Here is a 20,142-nt window from a genome sequence, read left to right as displayed (position 1 = left end):
TTTGTTTTTGTTTTTAACAATTATATTTGGTTGTTTAACTATGATCATTAATCAGAATGTGGACTGGTTCAACTGCAGGTTAGTCCAAAAGGCTCTTCACCTTTTGGCTTATTCGTAAACTATGAGGTTCTTACTACTAGATAAAAAGTATACTAGTAGTTTCATTATACCAGATAAATGAATTCGGAAGGACAGCCAATCCTCCTAGTGTCATTAGAGCCTAATATGATGTGTCAGAGAAAGCAATCAGTCAACAATATACACTGTGCTCATTTATAGCACGCAGCTGGCACTGGGAGTAAGAGATTCTCTTTTCCATGAAGAACCCAGCTGGAAGTAATCTCTCCTTTACTAAATTTCTTTAGTACTTTGTATATTCCTTATGGGACCTTCTCTTTGGAGTACAGTGATTTCTGGGCTTATTTTTCTTTCTAGATTATAAGCAAGATGCCTTAACATCTTTAGATGGTCTCAAGGTATTACAGCATTATTTGTAATTTATGTAATACCCAGCACTAGTAGGAGAACAAAATGGAATAGTGACACTATCAATACCAAATTCATCAGTATTATGGACTAAATAGCTTGTGATGTTTGGTCTGGGAATCATGTCACTATTTACATAATACAGGTAACTGCTTTGAGTTCCCAAAACCCAACTTTTTTTTTTTTTTTAAGATTTTTTATTTATTTATTTGACAGAGAGAGAGAGAGAGAGATCACAAGTAGGCAGATAGGCAGGCAGAGGGAGAAGCAGGCTCCCTGCTGAGCACAGAGCCCGATGTGGGGCTTGATCCCAGGACCCTGGGATCATGACCTGAGCCGAAGGCAGATGCTTAACCATCTGAGCCACCCAGGCGTCCCCCCAAAACCCAACTTACAAATTCACTCTCAGAACCCAGCAGGGAATTCTTACACTATATGTATAACCAGAAAGGCTACAGTAAGTCTGTAGAGCAGTCAAGATGCTAACCTTTCCAATTTTGTAAATAAGAGAATGCATTTTTTCTCTTAAAAATACAGTAATTTTAAAAGTAACTTTAAATTAAATCTTTTAATTTTTTAAAGTTATTTTTAAAGAGAGTATAGGAATTTAAAAATAATCTTTTGTGAAAAAAGTGGAAAAATGTTTCAAAATTAATGCATGGATATATATCTGACCAACCAAACATTTTAAATGGCTTTTGGTTAATCCAGAGAATACTGATTAAGCAAAGCAAACTTACGTTGTTCATAAATCCAAATTTCTACTTACCATTTATGTTTATTGCTGGTAATACTATTGACATCTTTGGTCTTGAGGTCTTGTTGTGGGTCGTGGCTGGTAGCAGCAGGTGATCCTAAGAATAACAAACAACAACCTGTTATAACAACTGGCTTAGTCTTATAATAGGCCCAAGTCAGAGTTTCTAAGATGCCAACATTTCATTGGGATCATAAACAAAAATGACATTTTTTATTTTAACTTGGCTTAGAGGTAATTAACTACAAATCATCTTACGATTTACTGAGTGTCTATTATTACCAGGTGCTACGTAGTATTCTTGGAATACTCCTCGGTTCTGATAACATACATGTTGCGGTGTACTTTAAAGGGTACTGGCCAAGGAGTCCGAACAGAAGGATTGTAATTCTAGATCTGCCCCTAACAGCTGAATGATCTGGGTCTGTTTCCAACCCTGTAAAATGAGGCGGCTAGACTAGATAATATCACAAGATACTGAAATTATCTATCCAATACAGTCATTTTCACTTTTTTTTTTTTTTTTAGGAGGAGGAACATTTCTGCCCTCCTCCCAATTCTGATCCCAAATTCCTGGTATATAAAATAGACATTCTGTTTGCAGTTTGCAGTCAGGCCAGAGCCTGGATCTTTGTCCGCTTAGCCGCCTCTTCTCCCTTTGAAGCAACCACAGCATTAGATTTTTTTTGGTAAGCAATAAGTATATACTAAAGAAGATGTATAGTTCTTGCCTTTAAAAAGCATATACTTCAATGGAAGAATTAAAAAATTATAAATGCACGTCTAGCATAATTATAAAGTTCCAAACGTAACAATGCCAACATTTGATAATCTGTCAATGACCCGTGGCATCTGAGGCTTCTGGTTTCCAACCACACAAATACTGAAAGTAAGATGAGCCAAGAGGAGGCTGGCTTCAAAAAAAGGGGAGTATGTGTGTTTTGGAAAAGGTATGTATGACTGTAGGTTCCAAAGCAGATTATAAACGACTTACGACTTTGTTATGAACTACTGTTTAAACATCAATAACTCCTTTTTCCTAGCAAAAACAGAGGAACTGTCACAGCAAAAAGAAAAAAGAAAGAAAACAACATACATTAGTGTTTCCACTTAAGGGAGCACGGTTAAACTGAGATAGAACTGAACCTGATACTAACCCCCCTCGCTTCATCACTCATTCAGCAAACTTGCTATAGGGAAGGACTCATTACAAGTAGGATTTAACACAGCTGAAGGTAATAAAAATTCAATGCAACTCAGTTCAAAGGTCAATGTGATTATGAAGTGCAATTATCAGCAAAGTGAAGAAAAAAATCTAGAATGCAATAAACAAATTGAAATGAATATACATCAACAGAACTGAATAGAAAACATTTCCAGTAACTGCTTGTCCTTTGTTTAACTCAAGGCAGCATTTCTGTGAGAACAGATTTTTTTATTTTTGAAGTTGGGGGAAAGATGAGTGAAGTTGTTCTGTTAGAATTCCAGCACTGCAGCACGGGAGATTTTTTTTTTTAAGTGCATTGTTAGACACAAAGATCACACATTTCTCAGTAAGATAACATAATATAGCCAAGAAAAAACAAAATTTGCTGATCTTCATGCCATGAAAATTATAAATAGCTTAATTCCTATAATTAAAATACTGCTTCAGGGTCCCCAAAATTGAATGAGAAAACAAACCAACAAACTTGCAAGCCCCAAATTAAAGCTACTGTAAAAATAAACACACTTAGATTCCATTGGTCATGGGTTAAGGTCAGCCTCAGACTTAAATCCGAGTTTCCTGCTAAAGTCTAGATGCCATACTAAACATTGTTTTCAAGCATGATTTTCTGAACATAATGTCTTCTACTTTCTTTCTTCATTAATTTCAGACAGTTACTTTTGCAGGAGAAAGCCAAAAAACACATTATTATTTATGAAAAAGAAGAATCACATCTTGAATGCATAAAAATTATTACAGTTAACCAGCCTTACCTCTAATTATTAAAGTTTGCAAACTGTGAAGGGTGGGGGGCAGAGAGGAGACCTAGAATTTAAGGTGCTTGTTTGGGGTGCCTGGGTGTCTCGGTAGGTTGTGTCTGCCTTCAGCTTAGGTCACGATCCTGGTATTGAGTCCCGAATTGGGCTTCCCGCTCAGTGTGGAGTCTGCTCCTCCCTCTACCCCTCCCCCGCTGCTCGTGCTTGCTCGCTCTCACATAAATAAATAAATAAATCTTTAAAGTGCTTGTTTAGGGGTGCCTGGGTGGCTCAGTCGTTAAGCGTCTGCCTTCGGCTCAGCTCATGATCTCAGGATCCTGGGATCGAGCCCCACATCAGGCTCCCTGCTCTCCTGGAAGCCTGCTTCTCTCTCACCCACTCCCCCTGCTTATGTTCCCTCTCTCGCTGTGTCTCTCTCTGTCAAATAAATAAATAAAATCTTTAAAGTGCTTGTTTACCACAGAACTGCAAGGAATCAAAGCCGGTATACTAAAAATTCTAATAGTGCTTATCTTATATTTAAAAAAAAATTTATTCACACAAACATCTGGGAGAGTACAGTTGATTCATTTAACATTTACTTCAAATTAAATGCTCCTTGCAGTAACAGTGAATTCTGAATCACTTTTTTCTCCCCAACTGTGTTCATCTCACTCCTTTTTAGCACATCATTAAATTCTATTAGTGATGTTTTCAGAAACAAAGGAGTTTTATTTTGGCACTGTTGCTGAAATCCATGTCACCAATTTTAGGATATCTCCAAATGCACTCCTGAAAAGCCTCTATAGGACTGAAATACCATGGGATATCTTCAGGGAGGAAACTTTGTGGACAGACACTATCATCAACACATTGTTATTTTTATTCCCAGAAGAAGTCAGAGAAACACTGGTGGGAAAACACCAAAACATTTCACTGTGAGAATAAAACAGTTTTCCCCAGTGTTACGCAATATCGTGCATGAGAAAATCTGCCATTTTCATACAATTCTCCTAATTCTTTTCCAAGCACTTTGTTAGAAGAAAACCAAAATATTAGTGCATAATGCAGCATCCAAAATTATGTCTCTTCTCTTTTTAAGAGGGCTAAAGCATTGGAGACTAACCTGTCAAAAGAACAGGACCACATTTTGCTCAGCTGAAGGTTGAAATGGTAATTCACACTAAAATTAAGGTCCTACTAGGTGTTGTCTAATGTTAATTCTATATATCCGTGTAGAGTGGAAACTGACCTCCAACTTAAACTGCTGAGTTTAAATGACCCTTCCCACTCCCCTCTAAAACTTACTGATACCCACAGCACAAATGAACATTCATGACTGTTTTTGGGTTTTTTTCCCCCCAAAAGTACTTTTGCTAATTGTATTTCTTAGGGTAATTGGGGGCGCCTGGGTGGCGCAGTCGGCTAAGCATCCAACCCTTGGTTTCAGCTCAGGTAGTGATCTCAGGCTCATGAGACTGAGCCCCACGATGGGCTCCAAGCTCAGTGCAGAGTCCGCTTGAGATTCTCTCTCCCTCTCTCTCTGCCCTTCTGCTCATGCTCTCTCCCAAATAAATAAATCTTTAAAAAAATATTAGGGAAATTGATAAAAGTGTGAAAAGGAGATTTAATAAAAGTGAATAGTTTTAAAAATTCACTCATTCCAAGACAACCATAAAAGACTGAGAAAAAAATCATACCAGTCTGCATTCAGATTGCTTAAAAAAATATCTTTAAATTCTTAATCTAATTTAGAGTAAGAGTAACTGATACTAGAAATTATGGTTGATGCATTGTGAGTGTAGTTTGTATTGAAAGGCAACATGGAATTCTTCCAGATCTGGACTCAAAGAAAAGGTGTTGGCCCTACATCAAAACTTGGCAAGCAAGTCCACATTTATATAATTAAATGAAATAAATTTAAAATATACATATTATTTTGATGATCTCCTGCTTTAACCAATTTTGTTAATTCACAGATTTTCCAGTAGTCCCTATTATACTAGGTAAGACAGTTTCTCTTGTATTAGGAAACTCTGACCTAAGCTTAGGGCCCCATATCTTTGATAGAAAGGAATGTATTTAATATCTAATGATGTTTCCTGGGGAATGAGGGAAACAGTCTGCAACAGGCTGCACTCTGACAATGAGCAACTTTTATTTGGATCAACATGGGCCTCTATTCGTCAAATTTTGCATGTCAGGCCCATACTAACAACAATGACTTCTTAACATTTCATATTTGGTCCATATCCACTGGATTCCAGAGACAGGCTTGGTTTTTCAATATAAAACCGTTAAAACCAGATCAAAAATAAAAAGCATCTATCCTCATTTCAAAAATAGGTTTGCATTAATTTTTTTCTAATCTATGTTCCTATCCTGGGGAGCTCTCGTTTTCTATCACTTTACCTCATTTATCTCACCAAGTCTCTGGCAAGCTACTGAACTAAGTGAAGAGCATATCAAAGCTTGGAAATAGGACAGCCAAAGCAGCAATGAGAATCAGGCCTTCCACAGCTCTTTATCAAAGTCAAATATTCTGAATTTATGTTGTTTTCTAAGAGCCGTATTAATTGCTGATCAAATGTGTCCAACATGAAAGCAACCGAAAAGCAAAGATAATTAAGAAATTTGAAACCATTAAAATACACAGATACGGGCGCCTGGGTGGCTCAGTTGGTTGGGCGACTGCCTTTGGCTCAGGTCATGATCCTGGAGTCCCGGGATCAAGTCCCGCATCGGGCTCCCTGCTCGGCGGGGAGTCTGCCTCTCCCTCTGACCTTCCCCCCTCTCCTGTGCTCTCTCTCTCTCTCACTCTCTCAAATAAATGAATAAATAAAATCTTTAAAAAAAAATACACAGATACACAGTGACATATCCTAAAAAAAAAATGTAAAGAAAAAAATTAGAGGTAGTAAAACTAAGTAGAATGTAATCATTTTAAAAGTCTATTAAAATGTCTATGATGTAGGGCTTCCCATTATAGTAAGAACATAAGCTAAGTACATTACTCACCCCCAAACTAGAAACAGTTAATATAAATAGCTAATATGAATGCAGTATTTGTGCCACCAACGTACGCAATAAGACTACAGACCAATAAAAGGAAATGTAAAGCTTGCATCAGCACCATTAATACGCATGTCAGCCAGAGGAAGAATAAATCAAAACTATCCGTGCACCACAGATGGCCCAAGAGTGAGCCAAGGTTTACATTTCACAGGAGGAAAATTCTGACACTATGCTCAAACCTGATAAATGCTGCCAAGGTCACCAGAGGAAAGATTAGCTTGAAATCCTAATAAGTACAAACTCATTTTGCTTTAAGATATGGTTCTCATATCAAACTCTGTGGGAGTCTCCAAACCTGCCCAACGGACTGTGACCTCCCCTTTTATGCGCACAAAAATGTATAAGGTTGGACCATATAAAACTGTCATTTTTTTGTGGGTCAAATATCAGTAATTTCATAAAGTTCAACCTAATAGTTATTATATATGCCTCTCTTTTTTAAAAATAATTTTTTAAAATTAAACTTTACACCAAACATGGGGCTCGAACTCACAACCCCTAAATCAAGAGTTGCATGCTCCACTGACTGAGCTAGCCAGGTACCCTGATCTGCATCTCTCTCTCTAAGATTTTATTTATTTGTTTGAGAAAGAGAGAGCACACACGCAAGCGGGAGGAGGAGCAGAGGGAGAGGCAGACTCCCTGCTGAGAGGGGAGCCAGCAGACTAATCCCAGGACCCTGAGATCATGACCTGAGTCAGTCCCTTAACCTACCAAACCCCCAGGCACCCCCTGCTTCTCTTTTTTAAAAGTAGAATTAATTCAGGGTTTCTTGGTCAACATGCTTTCTTGTAAATACTTTCCCAAGGATACGACAGTAGCTTCCAAATCATTCTTTTTTTATAAAGATTTTGTTTATTTATTTATTTGACAGAGAGAGAGACACAGCGAGAGAGGGAACAGAAGCAGGGGGAGAGGGAGACGGAGAAGCAGCTCCCCGCGGAGCAGGGAGCCCAATGTGGGGCTTGATCCCAGGACACTGGGATCATGACCTGAGCCGAAGGCAGACGCTTAACGACTGAGCCACCCAGGTGCCCCTCATTCTTCTCTCTTAATGAGAGCTTGCAGGGAAAGTGTTTCCAAACCAGGTCAGGACTGTTTTCCCTAGAGAAAGCTCTTCGACAAAATGCTGGTTGAACAGGGATCAGCCAGCAAGTCTTTGAGCCTGTACTTCATATTACTCCATTCAATAACTCTAAGCTAATCAAGTTCCAAACTTTGTCAGCTCTAATACAGAGTTTTTCAAAAGCTGGACAGTGTGTGATTTAGGGAAATAAATTAGGACCCCTGAAGCTCGTTCTCAATCATCATTTGCTGAGTGCCAACAGTGTGGCAATCCAAAAAAATGTCTTAAGGAAAAAGATCAAACACTAAATGCATGAAGAGTTTAACCATAGGAGTTTGTCAGACATAATGTTTACAAGATGTTTCGTTTTACAAAATTCACTTTACTCAGGACTACTGGTAGGAAGTGAATTTCCTGAGGCCTGAATTGCATCCTACAGATGGGCTACCAGTGGGGAGGGAGAAGGTGAGTCTACAGCAAACTGAGCCGAGTTTTCTGAGAAAAGAGATTATTAGGAAGCACTTCAAAGAAGTTGTTAAATACAGATATCTAAGAAAATTATTTTACTTTTTGTTGTAAAAAATGGGGAAAATGCTAGGTTGAGACAAAAATTAATTTTTTGAAGTTCTAGGCAGAAACTACAAAAATGGTATAAACTTGTGTAACAGTCTCAAATGATGTGTGTGTGTGTGTGTGTGTGTGTGTGTGTGTGTGTGTAACTACCACAGCAGCAGGGGAAGGGAATGCACGGAGATCTAGAGGATTCCTTCATATCAATGATGCTACAACTTTTTGGAGGGAGAGGAGAAGCAGAATCCTACTTACTTTATATTCCTAAAGTTATCTTTCCTGCATGATTCTGTGTCTGGATATTCCTCCAGTCTCCACTAAAGATACCAATCTTCTCTCCAAAGTAATTTTGATCTTGGTTTCACACAAACAAACAGGAAGGACTATAAAATATCCCTAAAGTACATTTTAGGAAAGACTGGTCTTGACAAGGCAAACAACCAAGTGGGAAAAAACAACTCCCTTAAAGTTTCTTTTAAAGCTCTTATAAATTTAATGATAATCTGCAATAATCTGATTTTTCTACTTTAGTGGACAAATTTTCTCTTGAGATCTTGGGTTAGCAAGATAGCCCAAAACTGGACACCTGGTCCACACTGGAAGCTGAGCTTTAGTTTTATTGCTAGCTACAATCCTCATTAAGGATGGAGGTATGCTATTGTATAGACTTGTTCCAAAGAGTTCAGAAGAGTTCTCTCTTCATATCACAAAAGGTATACTTTCCAGAACCTAGTATGTTCTCTGCATTCTCAGCTTCCATTCAGTTTTAACGTGAATGTTTGATGTATGATGCACTTGTGGGGAAGGAAGGAAAATTCTGTTTTCACTGTTTGGTCAAGTATTGTTTAAGAAAGGATTTCAACTGCTCAAAAGGCACACTAAGGGATCACAGTACTAATTTTAAGTTCTGTAATAATTAGGTTCCCTTCATAAAGTATTTAATCTTACGGCCAAAGGAAACCGAGATCAGAATTGAACATATTGACAGTAGTAGGTCCTTCTGAAACAGAAGTTCTTAACAAAGGGTCCATATCAGAATCATCTACAGGACGTCCTAATGTAAACACCCAGGTTCTCCACCCCCTAAAACCATTCTGAGAAGGTAAGCCTGAGGCGGGCCAAAATCTGGCAGGGATCCCTGGCAATTCTGATGCAGACAGCGTGAGGATGCAGCTTTCACAAGCACTGGCAGCAAGGAGTAGACAGAGACTACGAGAAGCCTGGGCTCCGGAGCTAGACTGCCTGGGTTTGAATTCTGCCTCTGCCACCCCCATTTCTAGCTGTAGGATGTAGAGCAAGTTCCCCGATCTCCCTGTGCCCTGTTTTTCTCATCAGTAAAACAAGGACAGTAATAATACATAGTGCACAGATTGCTTATAAAGATTAAACAAGATAATACTTTAAAGCACTTGGAACAATGAGTGACTGGCAAGTAAAAAGCACTATTTGAAGCATTCAATAAATTTTTTTTTAAAAAGGACCAAAAAGTTTGAGGTCAGAGAAGTCCTTGAGAAAACGTAACAGGTCGCACAACCAGGGACACGGACACTGTTGACCACGTTTCTTCCGTCCCACCTGGTGGCTGAGAGCCACTGTTTACCTGCCAGTGACAGGCACTCACTCCCCATCCAAACTCTGAGCCTAGAAATGAAAGCTCTTTAAACTCTGATCTCTCCTGCTCTGGCGTCTTTCCGCCATGATCGCTCACTATTCCTTTTTACAAACACTACTGCCAACTGTCAGAGATATTCTCCATAAATTCAGCCAAGAGAACAAGATACCCTCACATTTAATTTTCTTTAACGTAAAAGAGAGGGGGAAAATAACTGAAGTACAAGTATTCAACGCTTCTACTCTCTGCTTTTTCTAAGGATTTTTTTTTTAAGTGCTGCTGGATTGCATGCGTGGTAGGGGTAAGGTTACAGATGGAGAGGAGAGTTGGAAGAAGCTAAATTGTAAGCTAAAAGGTATGAGTTATTAACAGGGAAGAAGGGTCTGGAGGCTGGAGAAGTGGAAAGGAGGTGGACAGAGAGGGCTGGCCTGAGCTGTGGCCTTTGCAGGACAACAGAGGTGAGGCAGCGACTCTGCAGGGGTGGGGGGTGGGGCAAGAGGGTACTGGGGCTGTTTTATTTACTATTCCCTGTGCAGTGTTGTCAAGAGACGTCACTAAAGGTCTTACATTACTTATCACGTTTATGAGGTTTTGGAGTTGTATTTCTTTTACTTTTTTAAAAGTAGGCTCAACACCCGCCATGGAAACCAATGTGGGGCTTGAACTCATGATCCTGAGATCAAGACCTGAGCTGATATCAAGAGTCGGACACTTAACCAACCGAGCCACCCAGGCACCCCGATTTGTATTTCTTAGAGATCTGTCATGTCAAAATCAGGGCAAGCTGATTCTTAAAAAAGGGCAAGCTGAGGGTTGCTGGAGGGGAGAGGGGGAGGGGGATGGGGTAACTGGGTGATGGGCAGTAAGGAGGGCACTTGTTATAATGAGCACTGCATGTTATATGCAACTGATGAATCACTGAATTCTCCCTCTGAAACTAGTAATACACTGTATGTTAATTAATTGCATTTAAATTTAAAAAAAGAGTTAACCCTAAAAAAAGGGGGGAGGCAAGCAAAAAAGTCCAGCTCTATTTAAATTACACGGGGTCTTTTCCTCTGTGGAGACTTCATAAGTCTTCTGGCAGAGAAGCTCCTTTAAAAATAAAATGAAATCCTAGTACCAAAACAAAAACAAATCCCAGTGAAACAAAACAAAAATCCAACAAAAAAAGAGTTCTCAAAGGCCTAATTTGTGAAGAATGTGGGCAGCCACTAAGTGTCCAACACATGCCTTTCTCTGCTTTGCCCCACTGTCATGTCTCCCACCCCTCCCAACCCCCAGCCTGGCCCTGTCGCTCAGCATCTGTTGTGGCCCAAAACACAGCCCCCCATCCCTCAACCCAGTCTGCTCTTCTGCCTGTATTTTCCCACCGTACTCCCTCCCCCCAGGGTCACAGCTACTCCTAACATCCCTCTAGGTCTAACTGAGACCAATCTCACTCCTAGAAATGTGCTCCCACCACAAGGTACAGTAATGTTGCTTCCACTTGCCTCTTGGGGTGTGAGCAGGCTGCCATCATAAACCCCAATGTTACAGGGGTCCAGAGGAGATATGGGGAGAGAGGAGGACATTTCAGGGCCTAGATACTATAAGGTACAAAGCAGGAGAGATCAAAGCCAAGTTTTTAATTTGATACTCTTGATATTTAATATCAATAAAGTAAGCCATGGAGTACATTCCTGAGTTTACAAAATCATTTTCATTTTGGTTATGTGACTTTCAAATTAGTTTCCCTAAACCTTTAAGATTTCGCACTTAGTTTTTATAGTACTGGCTGTTGGTTTTGGCTATCCAGCATTTGAATCTCTTGTCTACTGGGGGTTTTTGTGAGGGGAAGATGTCTAACTGCAGGAGCCTAAAGGGGACAGACATAATTTCTCTCCCAGCTCTCTGGCAACCAGGACACTGACATGTGACCTAAGCCTGGCCAATCAGATACTCCCCTAAAATTCAAAGTCTTAGGCAATAGTGAATGAAGACTCGGATTTAGATTCACAGCAGCAATGGGAGCATGCCACTGGCAGCAGGGCTAGTGGCCATGGGGGAGGCCCGTGTCCTAACCCAACTGTCCTAACCCAACTTCTTGAGCTGAAACGATGACTGTGTTCTTGGCTGTGTGGCCTTCTTTGGTTCCCATCTCCAGTATTCGCATGGAGTCTTGTGAACTAAAAACAGCCTTCCATTAAATTCCTTTCCTGTAATGTGAACAGTTTCTGCTTTAACTTAAGTTATGGTAGGTTTCTGTTGTTTTACAGCCAAGAACCATTCCTGGCACAATAATGGAATTCCATTTCTGACATATTTGATATTGCTGGTCAACGTCCGACCTAACATTTCCCCAAAATATCAATTTTAGTTAGATTAATCCCACGGTATTATTTTAGGTAAATAAAGTAGACTGAGTCATAAGTCAATGGATTCTCCCATTTGATCCCTAAAGTAATGAAAATTGGCTCTGTTACCACCACTGTAACTGCAGCTGTCCTTATAAAGACTCTATTCTAATTGTCAAGCCCAGTGCTTTTATCCAGTCCTCACCCTATTTTCTCCCACAGCAGCTGATGCTCTGAGCTCCTCCTCCACCTCTTGGTTCTCATTTTCCCTCAAGTTTTTTCTCTTTTGCTATCTTCTCTTCCACCCACATCACACATAAAATATTGGGGTTTCTCAGAGGCAAATCTTTTTTCTTCTCTTCGCATTTTCATCTAGTTTCATAATTTGAAATATATGTTAGGCTCAAATCTCTCAAACCTTAACTGAAGATCCATATTTACACATGCTTACTAAATATTTCCACTGGAATATTCTATAGATTCTTAAATTATGATTTTTCTTCCTCCTGGGTTTCTGATTTTAATTAACTTCATCAATTTGTATTTAGTTGTCCAAATAGAAACCTAGAATGATTATGGACTCCTCCATTTTTCTTACCTTCAACACTAAATATGCCCCTTTCTTATTCCCAAGTGTAAGTCCATATTAACTCCTCTCATATACGTGTATTCACTCCTTGGTAATTTCATTTAGTCTCAGGGTTTTAAATATTCTCTGCATGCTGATGACTCCCAAATTTATATTTGTAGCCCATCTCACTCCCTTGGCCTTGACTCCTATATCCAACTGCCTACTTAAAACACTCATCTGGATCTCTCAAAGTTAAGATATCCGAAACTGAGCTCTTGAAACAGCTCCCAAATGTGCTTCTCCCACAGTGTTTCCCATCTCTGTGCCACTGTCATTCTTCTCAGACACTCCAGCCAGAGATCCTGGAGTATTCTCATACTCCATATTCAGTCTCTCAGTGAAACCTATTGATTCTGCTTTCCAAATACATCCAGAATTGAACCATCGGTCCAGCCATCACTACTGTCTGTATGATTATAACAGCCTCCTCAATGGTCTGTTAACGGCCCTTTCTTCCTCCAAGTCTAGTCTCATTACAGCAAGCACAACGATCCTGTTGAAATGTATATAGAAATGTTCCAGTGACTTCCAGTCTCAGAGTAAAATTAAAATAACCTCAATGGCTTTTAAGGCTGTGTATGTTTTGACCCAGCTACTTAATTCTCTAAGATCATCTTCCATGGTTCTTTCTCCTATTTATTCTGCTCCTGCTGCCACAGCCTCCTTACTCGTTCCTCACATATACCAAGCATATTCTTGCTTCAGGGCCTTTGTACCTGCTGCTCCCACTGGAATATGAGCACGGAGTCTGCTTGTCCCTCTGCCTCTGCTCCTTTCTCTCTCTCAAATAAATAAAATCTTTAAAAAAATAAAAAGAAAGTTCAGAGCACCCAACTGGAGAATATGCTCATCAGAAACAATAATATGAAAAAAAAAAAAAAAAGCAGTAATAGGAGAAGCACAACTGGAGGAAATCACACTAATTGGAAACCATTTACTCTCTTCATCAGAGTTCAGATGTTAAACAGATGCCCCTAAGAAACAGAAGCCATCATTTTGAGATACTACCCACCACTTACCTTTAGAAACACTCAGAACAATGAGACAAGACTCTAAACTGCTCCATCAAAAAACTGCCACAACTGATGAACTCAGTAAGGTCACAAGCTACAAAATCAAGGTACAGAGATCTGTTGCATTTCTGTACATGAATACTGAAGCAGCAGAAAGAGAAATTAAGAAAACAATCCCATTTACAGCCACACCAAAAATATTAAGATACCTGGAAATAAGCCTAACCAAAGAGCTGAAAGACCTGTACTCTGAAAACTATAAAACCCTGATGAAAGAAACTGAAGAGGACACAGAGAAATGGAAAGACATCCCATGGATCGGAAGAACAAATACTGTTAAAATGTCTATACTACTCAATGCGTCTACACATTTAATGCAATCCCTATCAAAATACCAACACCATTTTTCACAGAACTACAACAGGGGTGTCTGGGTGGCTCCATCGTTAAGCATCTGCCTTCGGCCCAGGTCATAATCCTGGGGTCCTGGGATCAAGGCCAACATCGGGCTCCCTGCTCAGTGAGGAACCTGCTTTTCCCTCTCCCTCTCCTGCTGCTTGTGCTCTCTCTCTCTCAAATAAATTAAATCTTTCAAAATGGATGATTAAAAAAAGAAAAAGAAAAAGAACTAGAACAAATAATCCTAATATTTGTATGGAACCACAAAAGACCCTGAACAGCCAAAGCAATCCTGAAGAAGAAAAGCAAAGCTGGAGGCATCATGATTCCGGACTTGAAGTTTTATTACAAAGCTGCAGTAACCAGAACAGTATGGCACTGGCACAAAAATAGACACAAAGATCAATGAACAGAAAAGAAAACCCAAAAATGAACCTTTAATTATATGGTCAATTAATCTTTGACAAAGCAGGAAAGAATATCCAATGGGGAAAAGACAGTCTCTTCAACAAATGGTTTTGGGAAAACTGGACAGCTACATGCAAAAGAATGAAACCGGACCACCTTCCTATATCATACACGAAAAATAAATTCAAAATGGATTAAAGACCTGAATGTGAGTGAGACCTGAAACCATAAAAATCCTAGAAGAGAACACAGGCAGTAATTTCTTTGACATTGGCTGAAGTAACTTCTTTCTAGATATGTCTCCTGAGTCAAGGGAAACAAAAGCAAAACTAAACTATTGAGACTGTATCAAAATACAATGCCCCAGTAAAGGAAACAATCAGTAAAACTAAAAGGCAACATATGGAATGGGAGAAGATATTTGCAAATGACATGTCCGATAAAGGATTAGTATTCAAAATATATAAAAAACTTAATAAAACCCAACACCCAAAAACTGAATAATCCAATTAAAAACTAGGCAGGACACATGAACAGATACTTCTCCAAAGAAGTCATCCAGATGGCCAACAGACACATGAAAAGATGCTCAACATCACTCATCATCAGGGAAATGCAAATCAAAACTACACCATTTTTCACAGAACTACAACGGGGGTGTCTGGGTGGCTCCATCGTTAAGCATCTGCCTTTGGCCCAGGTCATAGTCCCGGGGTCCTGGGATTGAGTCCCGCATCGGGCTCCCTGCTCCGCGGGAAGCCTGCTTCTCCCTCTCTCACTCCCCCTGCTTGTGTTCCCTCTCTGACTGTGTCTCTCTCTGTCAAATAAATAAATAAAATCTTAAAAAAAAAACTACAATGAGATATTACCTCACACCTGTCAGAATGGCTACAATCAACACCACAAGAAACAACAGGTGTTGGTGAGGATGTGGAGAAAAAGAAACACTTGTGCACTGTTGGTAGGAATGCAAACTGGTGCAGTCCTTGTGGAAAACAATATGGAAGTTCCTCAAAAAGTTAAAAACAGAACTACCTTATGATCCAGCAATTGCACTATTGGGCATTTACCGAAAGAATACAAGAACACTAATTCAAAGGGATACATGAACCCTTATGTTTGTAGCAGCATTATCTACAATAGCCAAGATATGGAAGCAGCCCAAGTGTCCATCGACCGACTGATGAGTGGATAAAGATGTGGTGTATATTTTATTCAGCCATAAAAAAGAATGAAATCTTTCTATTTGCAACAACATGGATGTAACTAGAGAGAATAATGCTAAGCGAAATAAGTCAGTCAAAGAAAGACAAATACCATATGATTTCACTCGTATGTGGCATTTAAGAAAACAAGCAAAGGGAAAAAATGGGAGATATATATCAAGAAACAGACTCACAAGAACAAACTGTGGTTACCAGAGGGGAGGTTGGTGGGGAGGATGGATGCAACAGGTGATGGAGATTAAGGAGTACACTTGTGATAAGCATCGGGTGATGTACAGAAGTGCTGAATCACTATATTGTACACCTGAAACTATTATAACACTGTATGTTAACTACACCAGAATTAAAATTAAACTTAAAAAAAAAAAGAAAAAGAATCTAAGCTGGAGTTCGCTCTCCAGTGTGAGATCTACAAGTGCTGATATGAGTAATTAATGGTGGAGCCAGAGGAAATGAGATGTGTTCGGCCCTGCCCTGGAATGCCAGGTCACACACAAGAGTGTTCTCATTAACAAAGACTCGGAAAAGATGGGAGGCCTGAGGCAAGAATAAGATAATACTCCTTATTTTAGAGGGGCATTTAGGGGGAGGGGGATTTCTTTCTCTAAGTTTTAGATCTTTGCTCTTCAAGAATTTCTTTTTATTAGGAAATGTGGCTACAGATACACTCTTTACACCTATCAGATGGTTGTGAGCTCTAACTTCACAGAAGATCATGGAAAAATCCAGCCACCAACACAGAGCTCAAAAGACATATAGGATGACAATCTAAATAAAATGGCTACTGGAGTATTAGGCTAAATTACAAAGAGGAGTGATAAACTAAAAAGGGAAATAAATGCCTATTAATTAGGAAAACAAATAGGTACTATTAAAAAAAAAAAAAACCCAACCAAAGAAAGTGTCTAGGAAATGAATGCTAGATAACAAAAGGAGGTAAAGATAGTCCCTGACTAACCCTAACCTTCTCTGTTTCAACATTCTCACAATTATTAAGATACTAAACTGCTGCTAAAAGGTTAAATAAATAAAATAACCCAAAGCAGTCTAAAATTTCCCTGAAGTTTTTCTATTTCCCAACTCTTGCCACATCTGTGATACTCAAAAAACATATAAATACAGAATATATATTTAACTAAGAGGCGATGGCTAATAAACTGAAAATCTGGGCCCAACTTCCTTCTCCAACCTTATCCTGTACAATATTCCCTAAATTTTGATAAACTCAAATTATTCCTTTTCTTTCCCACCACATTCTTTCATGGATACTTAACTTTACAGTGAGGTTGCCTGAGTCTGGAATGCCCTTGCTCTTTATTATTCTGTGCTGAGAATACCTATTCACCTTATATAACTCAGTTTACATTTTCGTCTTTGAAGGCTTTATGATCATCTCTCTCCCATCCCTAAAATCTCAGGTTTGGTCAAGTTTTATGTAGGGGATTTTCCTGAAGTTCTGCTATTACATTCAAAAAGTCAACCAAAATATGACAGAAATTATATTGAGCAAAAGCACAGAGTCATGGGGCAGGAAGAACCCTTACAGATCAGGGAGTCTATGCCCTCATTTAAAAAAAACTGAGGCCCAGCTAGGATTTAGACTCAGCTCTGTCAACAACAATTTTATCCCCACATACCAACAATCACCAAATCAAAATAAGTGTTTCTAAAATCACCAAGGAAAAAGACACAGAAATCTTCAAAGTGGAAAATACAATTCACTCATGAAAGGCAGTTTATCCAACTGCTAAAGAGTACTGGAATCTGTCCACTACATGGGTGGGTTTCTGGGATGTCCCTAAATGAAAGGAAGTCAATATCCATCAACAACTTCACAAACATACTTATCTATCAGGTCATATTTATCTATAATATAAAATTTCTGCTCTCTCCCTGTGTACATCTGGTCTTCCTTTTGTGTGTGATCAGGAAGCAGGTGCTACTTTTAACATCACTCTGAATCATATAAGATCAGGATGCTAAATATACTGGGGGGAAAATGGTCATCACAGATAGTCTTTATAGCCTCTAATTTATATGAATGACAGGTATATGAAAGTAAGAACTAGGGATGATAGTAAATGAAGGTAAACAGAAGTAATTTCACATGAACATAGAGAATTGTTTCAATATTATTGATAGGACCCCAAAATGCATTTGCATAAACAATTCTAACATAGGCACATACTAAAGTGTTGAAGTCAAAATAGATATAGGCAGCCTTACCATACATAGTAATCATTCTTACACGTTTTAAGTCATGAGTCATGGAAACTGTCCTATAAATCTCTGAATCTATTATTTATTTCCACAGCTCCCTGGATCCACCTTTTCCTAAAGAGAATCGAGTATCATTAAATGGGATGAATTACATGTATGGCTCTACTATGGGCAGAAAATAAAATAATTGAAGGATATTTTGGCATTAACTCATTAAAAGAAACATCAATCTGTCTCTTATATAAACATATGTTTAAGTTAATTTAAGAGACCAACGCAGCACTACTGTGAATAATACTAAAAATTTCAAATTTATTTTCTAGGCGGAATTTTTTTTAAAGATTTTATTTATTTATTAGAGAGAGAGAGAGAGAGACAGCACAAGCAGGGGAGAGAGGGAGAGACAGACTCCTCACTGAGCAGGGAGCCCGATGTGGGGCTCGATCCCACTGGGATCAGGACCCAAGCCGAAGGCAGATACTTAACCGACTTAAGCCACCCAGGCGCCCCTAGGCAGAATTTTAAAATTTAAGTTCTAGGCAGAACTTTTAAATTAAATCTTTTTGAGTAAATTTAAATGGTTTCTGAAGGAGGAATGTAAGAGTTAAAAGGAATGAGTAATATTTCTTTCTGGCTGGGATAATTCCCATAGCCTTTGCTTTTATCAAAGGTTTCATTTCTCAATTTTCAAATGCCATTTTTAATTTCAATTTTCAAATGCTTAAATTTCCTTAGGGAGCTGAAGATTGTTTTGCAAAACATTATTACAGAACGAGCATGTTCCGTGTAATCCCTAGGTTTATGTCTCAATCTGTGTACTTGCAAAACAAAAAATTAGCACATACTATAGAATTAAGGAGATACTCTTTTTTTTTTTTAAGATTTTTATTTATTTGAGAGAGAGAATGAAAGAGAGAGAGAGTATGAGAGGGGGGAGGGTGAGAGGGAGAAGCAGACTCCCTGCCAAGCAGGGAGCCTGATGTGGGACTCGATCCCAGGGCTCCAGGATCATGACCTGAGCCGAAGGCAGTTGCTTAATGAACTGAGCCACCCAGGCGTCCGAAGGAGATATTCTTTTAATAAGCTACATTTGCTTGTTTTATTTTTTAAGATTTATTTTATTTTATATTAGAGAGAGAGGGAGAAGGAGCATGAGCAGAGGGAGAGAGAATCTCAAGCAGACTCTACACTAAGCACAAACCTGACATGGGGCTTGATCTCACAACCCTGAGATCATGACCTGAGCCTGAACCAAAAGTCAGATATTTAACCGACTGCGCCGCCCAGGTGTCCCTATGTTTGCTTGCTTTAATCAAGCTATTCTGACTTCATTTGTTGTTGCCAATACTCATAATCTTTCTAAAAGTTTAAACATCATCAAGATAAAAAGCTTTTGCACAGCAAAGGAAACAGTCAACAAAACTAAGAGACAACTGACAGAATGGGAGAAGATATCTGCAAATGACATATCAGATAAAGGGCTAGTATCCAAAATCTATAAAGAACTTATCAAACTCAACACCAAAAGAACAAATGATCCAATCAAGAAATGGGCAGAAGACATGAACAGACATTTTTCCAAAGAAGACATCCAAATGGCCAACAGACACATGAAAACGTGCTCAACATCGCTCGGCGTCAGGGAAATCCTAATCAAAACCTCAATGAGATACCACCTCACACCAGTCAGAATGACTAAAATTACCAAGTCAGGAAATGACAGATGTTGGCAAGGATGCGGAGAAAGGGGAACCCTCCTACACTGTTGGTGGGAATGCAAGCTGGTGCAGCCACTCTGGAAAACAGTATGGAGGTTCCTCAAAAAGTTGAAAGTAGAGCTACCCTACGACCCAGCAATTGCACTACTAGGTATCTACCCCAAAGATACAAATGTAGGGATCTGAAAGGGCACCTGCACTCCAGTGTTTATAGCAGCAATGTCCACAACAGCCAAACTATGGAAAGAGCCCAGATGTCCATCGACGAATGAATGGATAAAGAAGATGTGTGTGTGTGTGTGTATGTGTAATGGAATACTACTCAGCCATCAAAAAATGAAATCTTGCCATTTGGAATGATGTGGATGGAACTATAGGGTATTATGCTAAGAATCAGAGAAAGACAATTATCATATGATCTCACTCCTACGTGGAATTTAAGAAACAAAACAGAGGAACATAGGAGAAGAGAGGGAAAATAAAACAAGATGGAATCAGAGAGGGAGACAAACCATAAGAGACTCCTAACCACAGGAAACAAACTGAGGGGTGCTGGAGGGGAATGGGGTAAATAGGTGAGAGGCATTAAGGTGGGCACATGATGTAATGAGCACTGGGTCTTATATACAACTAATGAATCACTGAACTCTACCTCTGAAACAA

The 20,142-nt window shown here is 39.1% G+C and overlaps 1 protein-coding gene across 5 annotated transcripts in view; it reads right to left on the bottom strand.

The window, feature by feature from the left end:
• The window catches only part of ATF6 (activating transcription factor 6), a 212,680-nt gene that overhangs the window by 59,217 nt on the left and 133,321 nt on the right, over nucleotides 1–20,142 (bottom strand). For all 5 annotated transcript variants that reach the window (XM_064593816.1, XM_064593814.1, XM_064593815.1 and 2 more), the window contains one exon: nucleotides 1,256–1,340. In XM_064593816.1, the coding sequence (XP_064449886.1) occupies nucleotides 1,256–1,340 (85 nt within the window). The remainder of the gene's footprint in view (nucleotides 1–1,255; nucleotides 1,341–20,142) is intronic.

The sequence above is a fragment of the Mirounga angustirostris genome, unplaced genomic scaffold (assembly GCF_029215605.1).
Source record: "Mirounga angustirostris isolate CCGP_5_RB_7025 unplaced genomic scaffold, mMirAng1.0.hap1 SCAF_6, whole genome shotgun sequence".
NCBI lineage: Eukaryota > Metazoa > Chordata > Mammalia > Carnivora > Phocidae > Mirounga > Mirounga angustirostris.
Note: the sequence above shows the minus strand (reverse complement) of the source record. Positions and strands in the feature narration are given on the sequence as shown.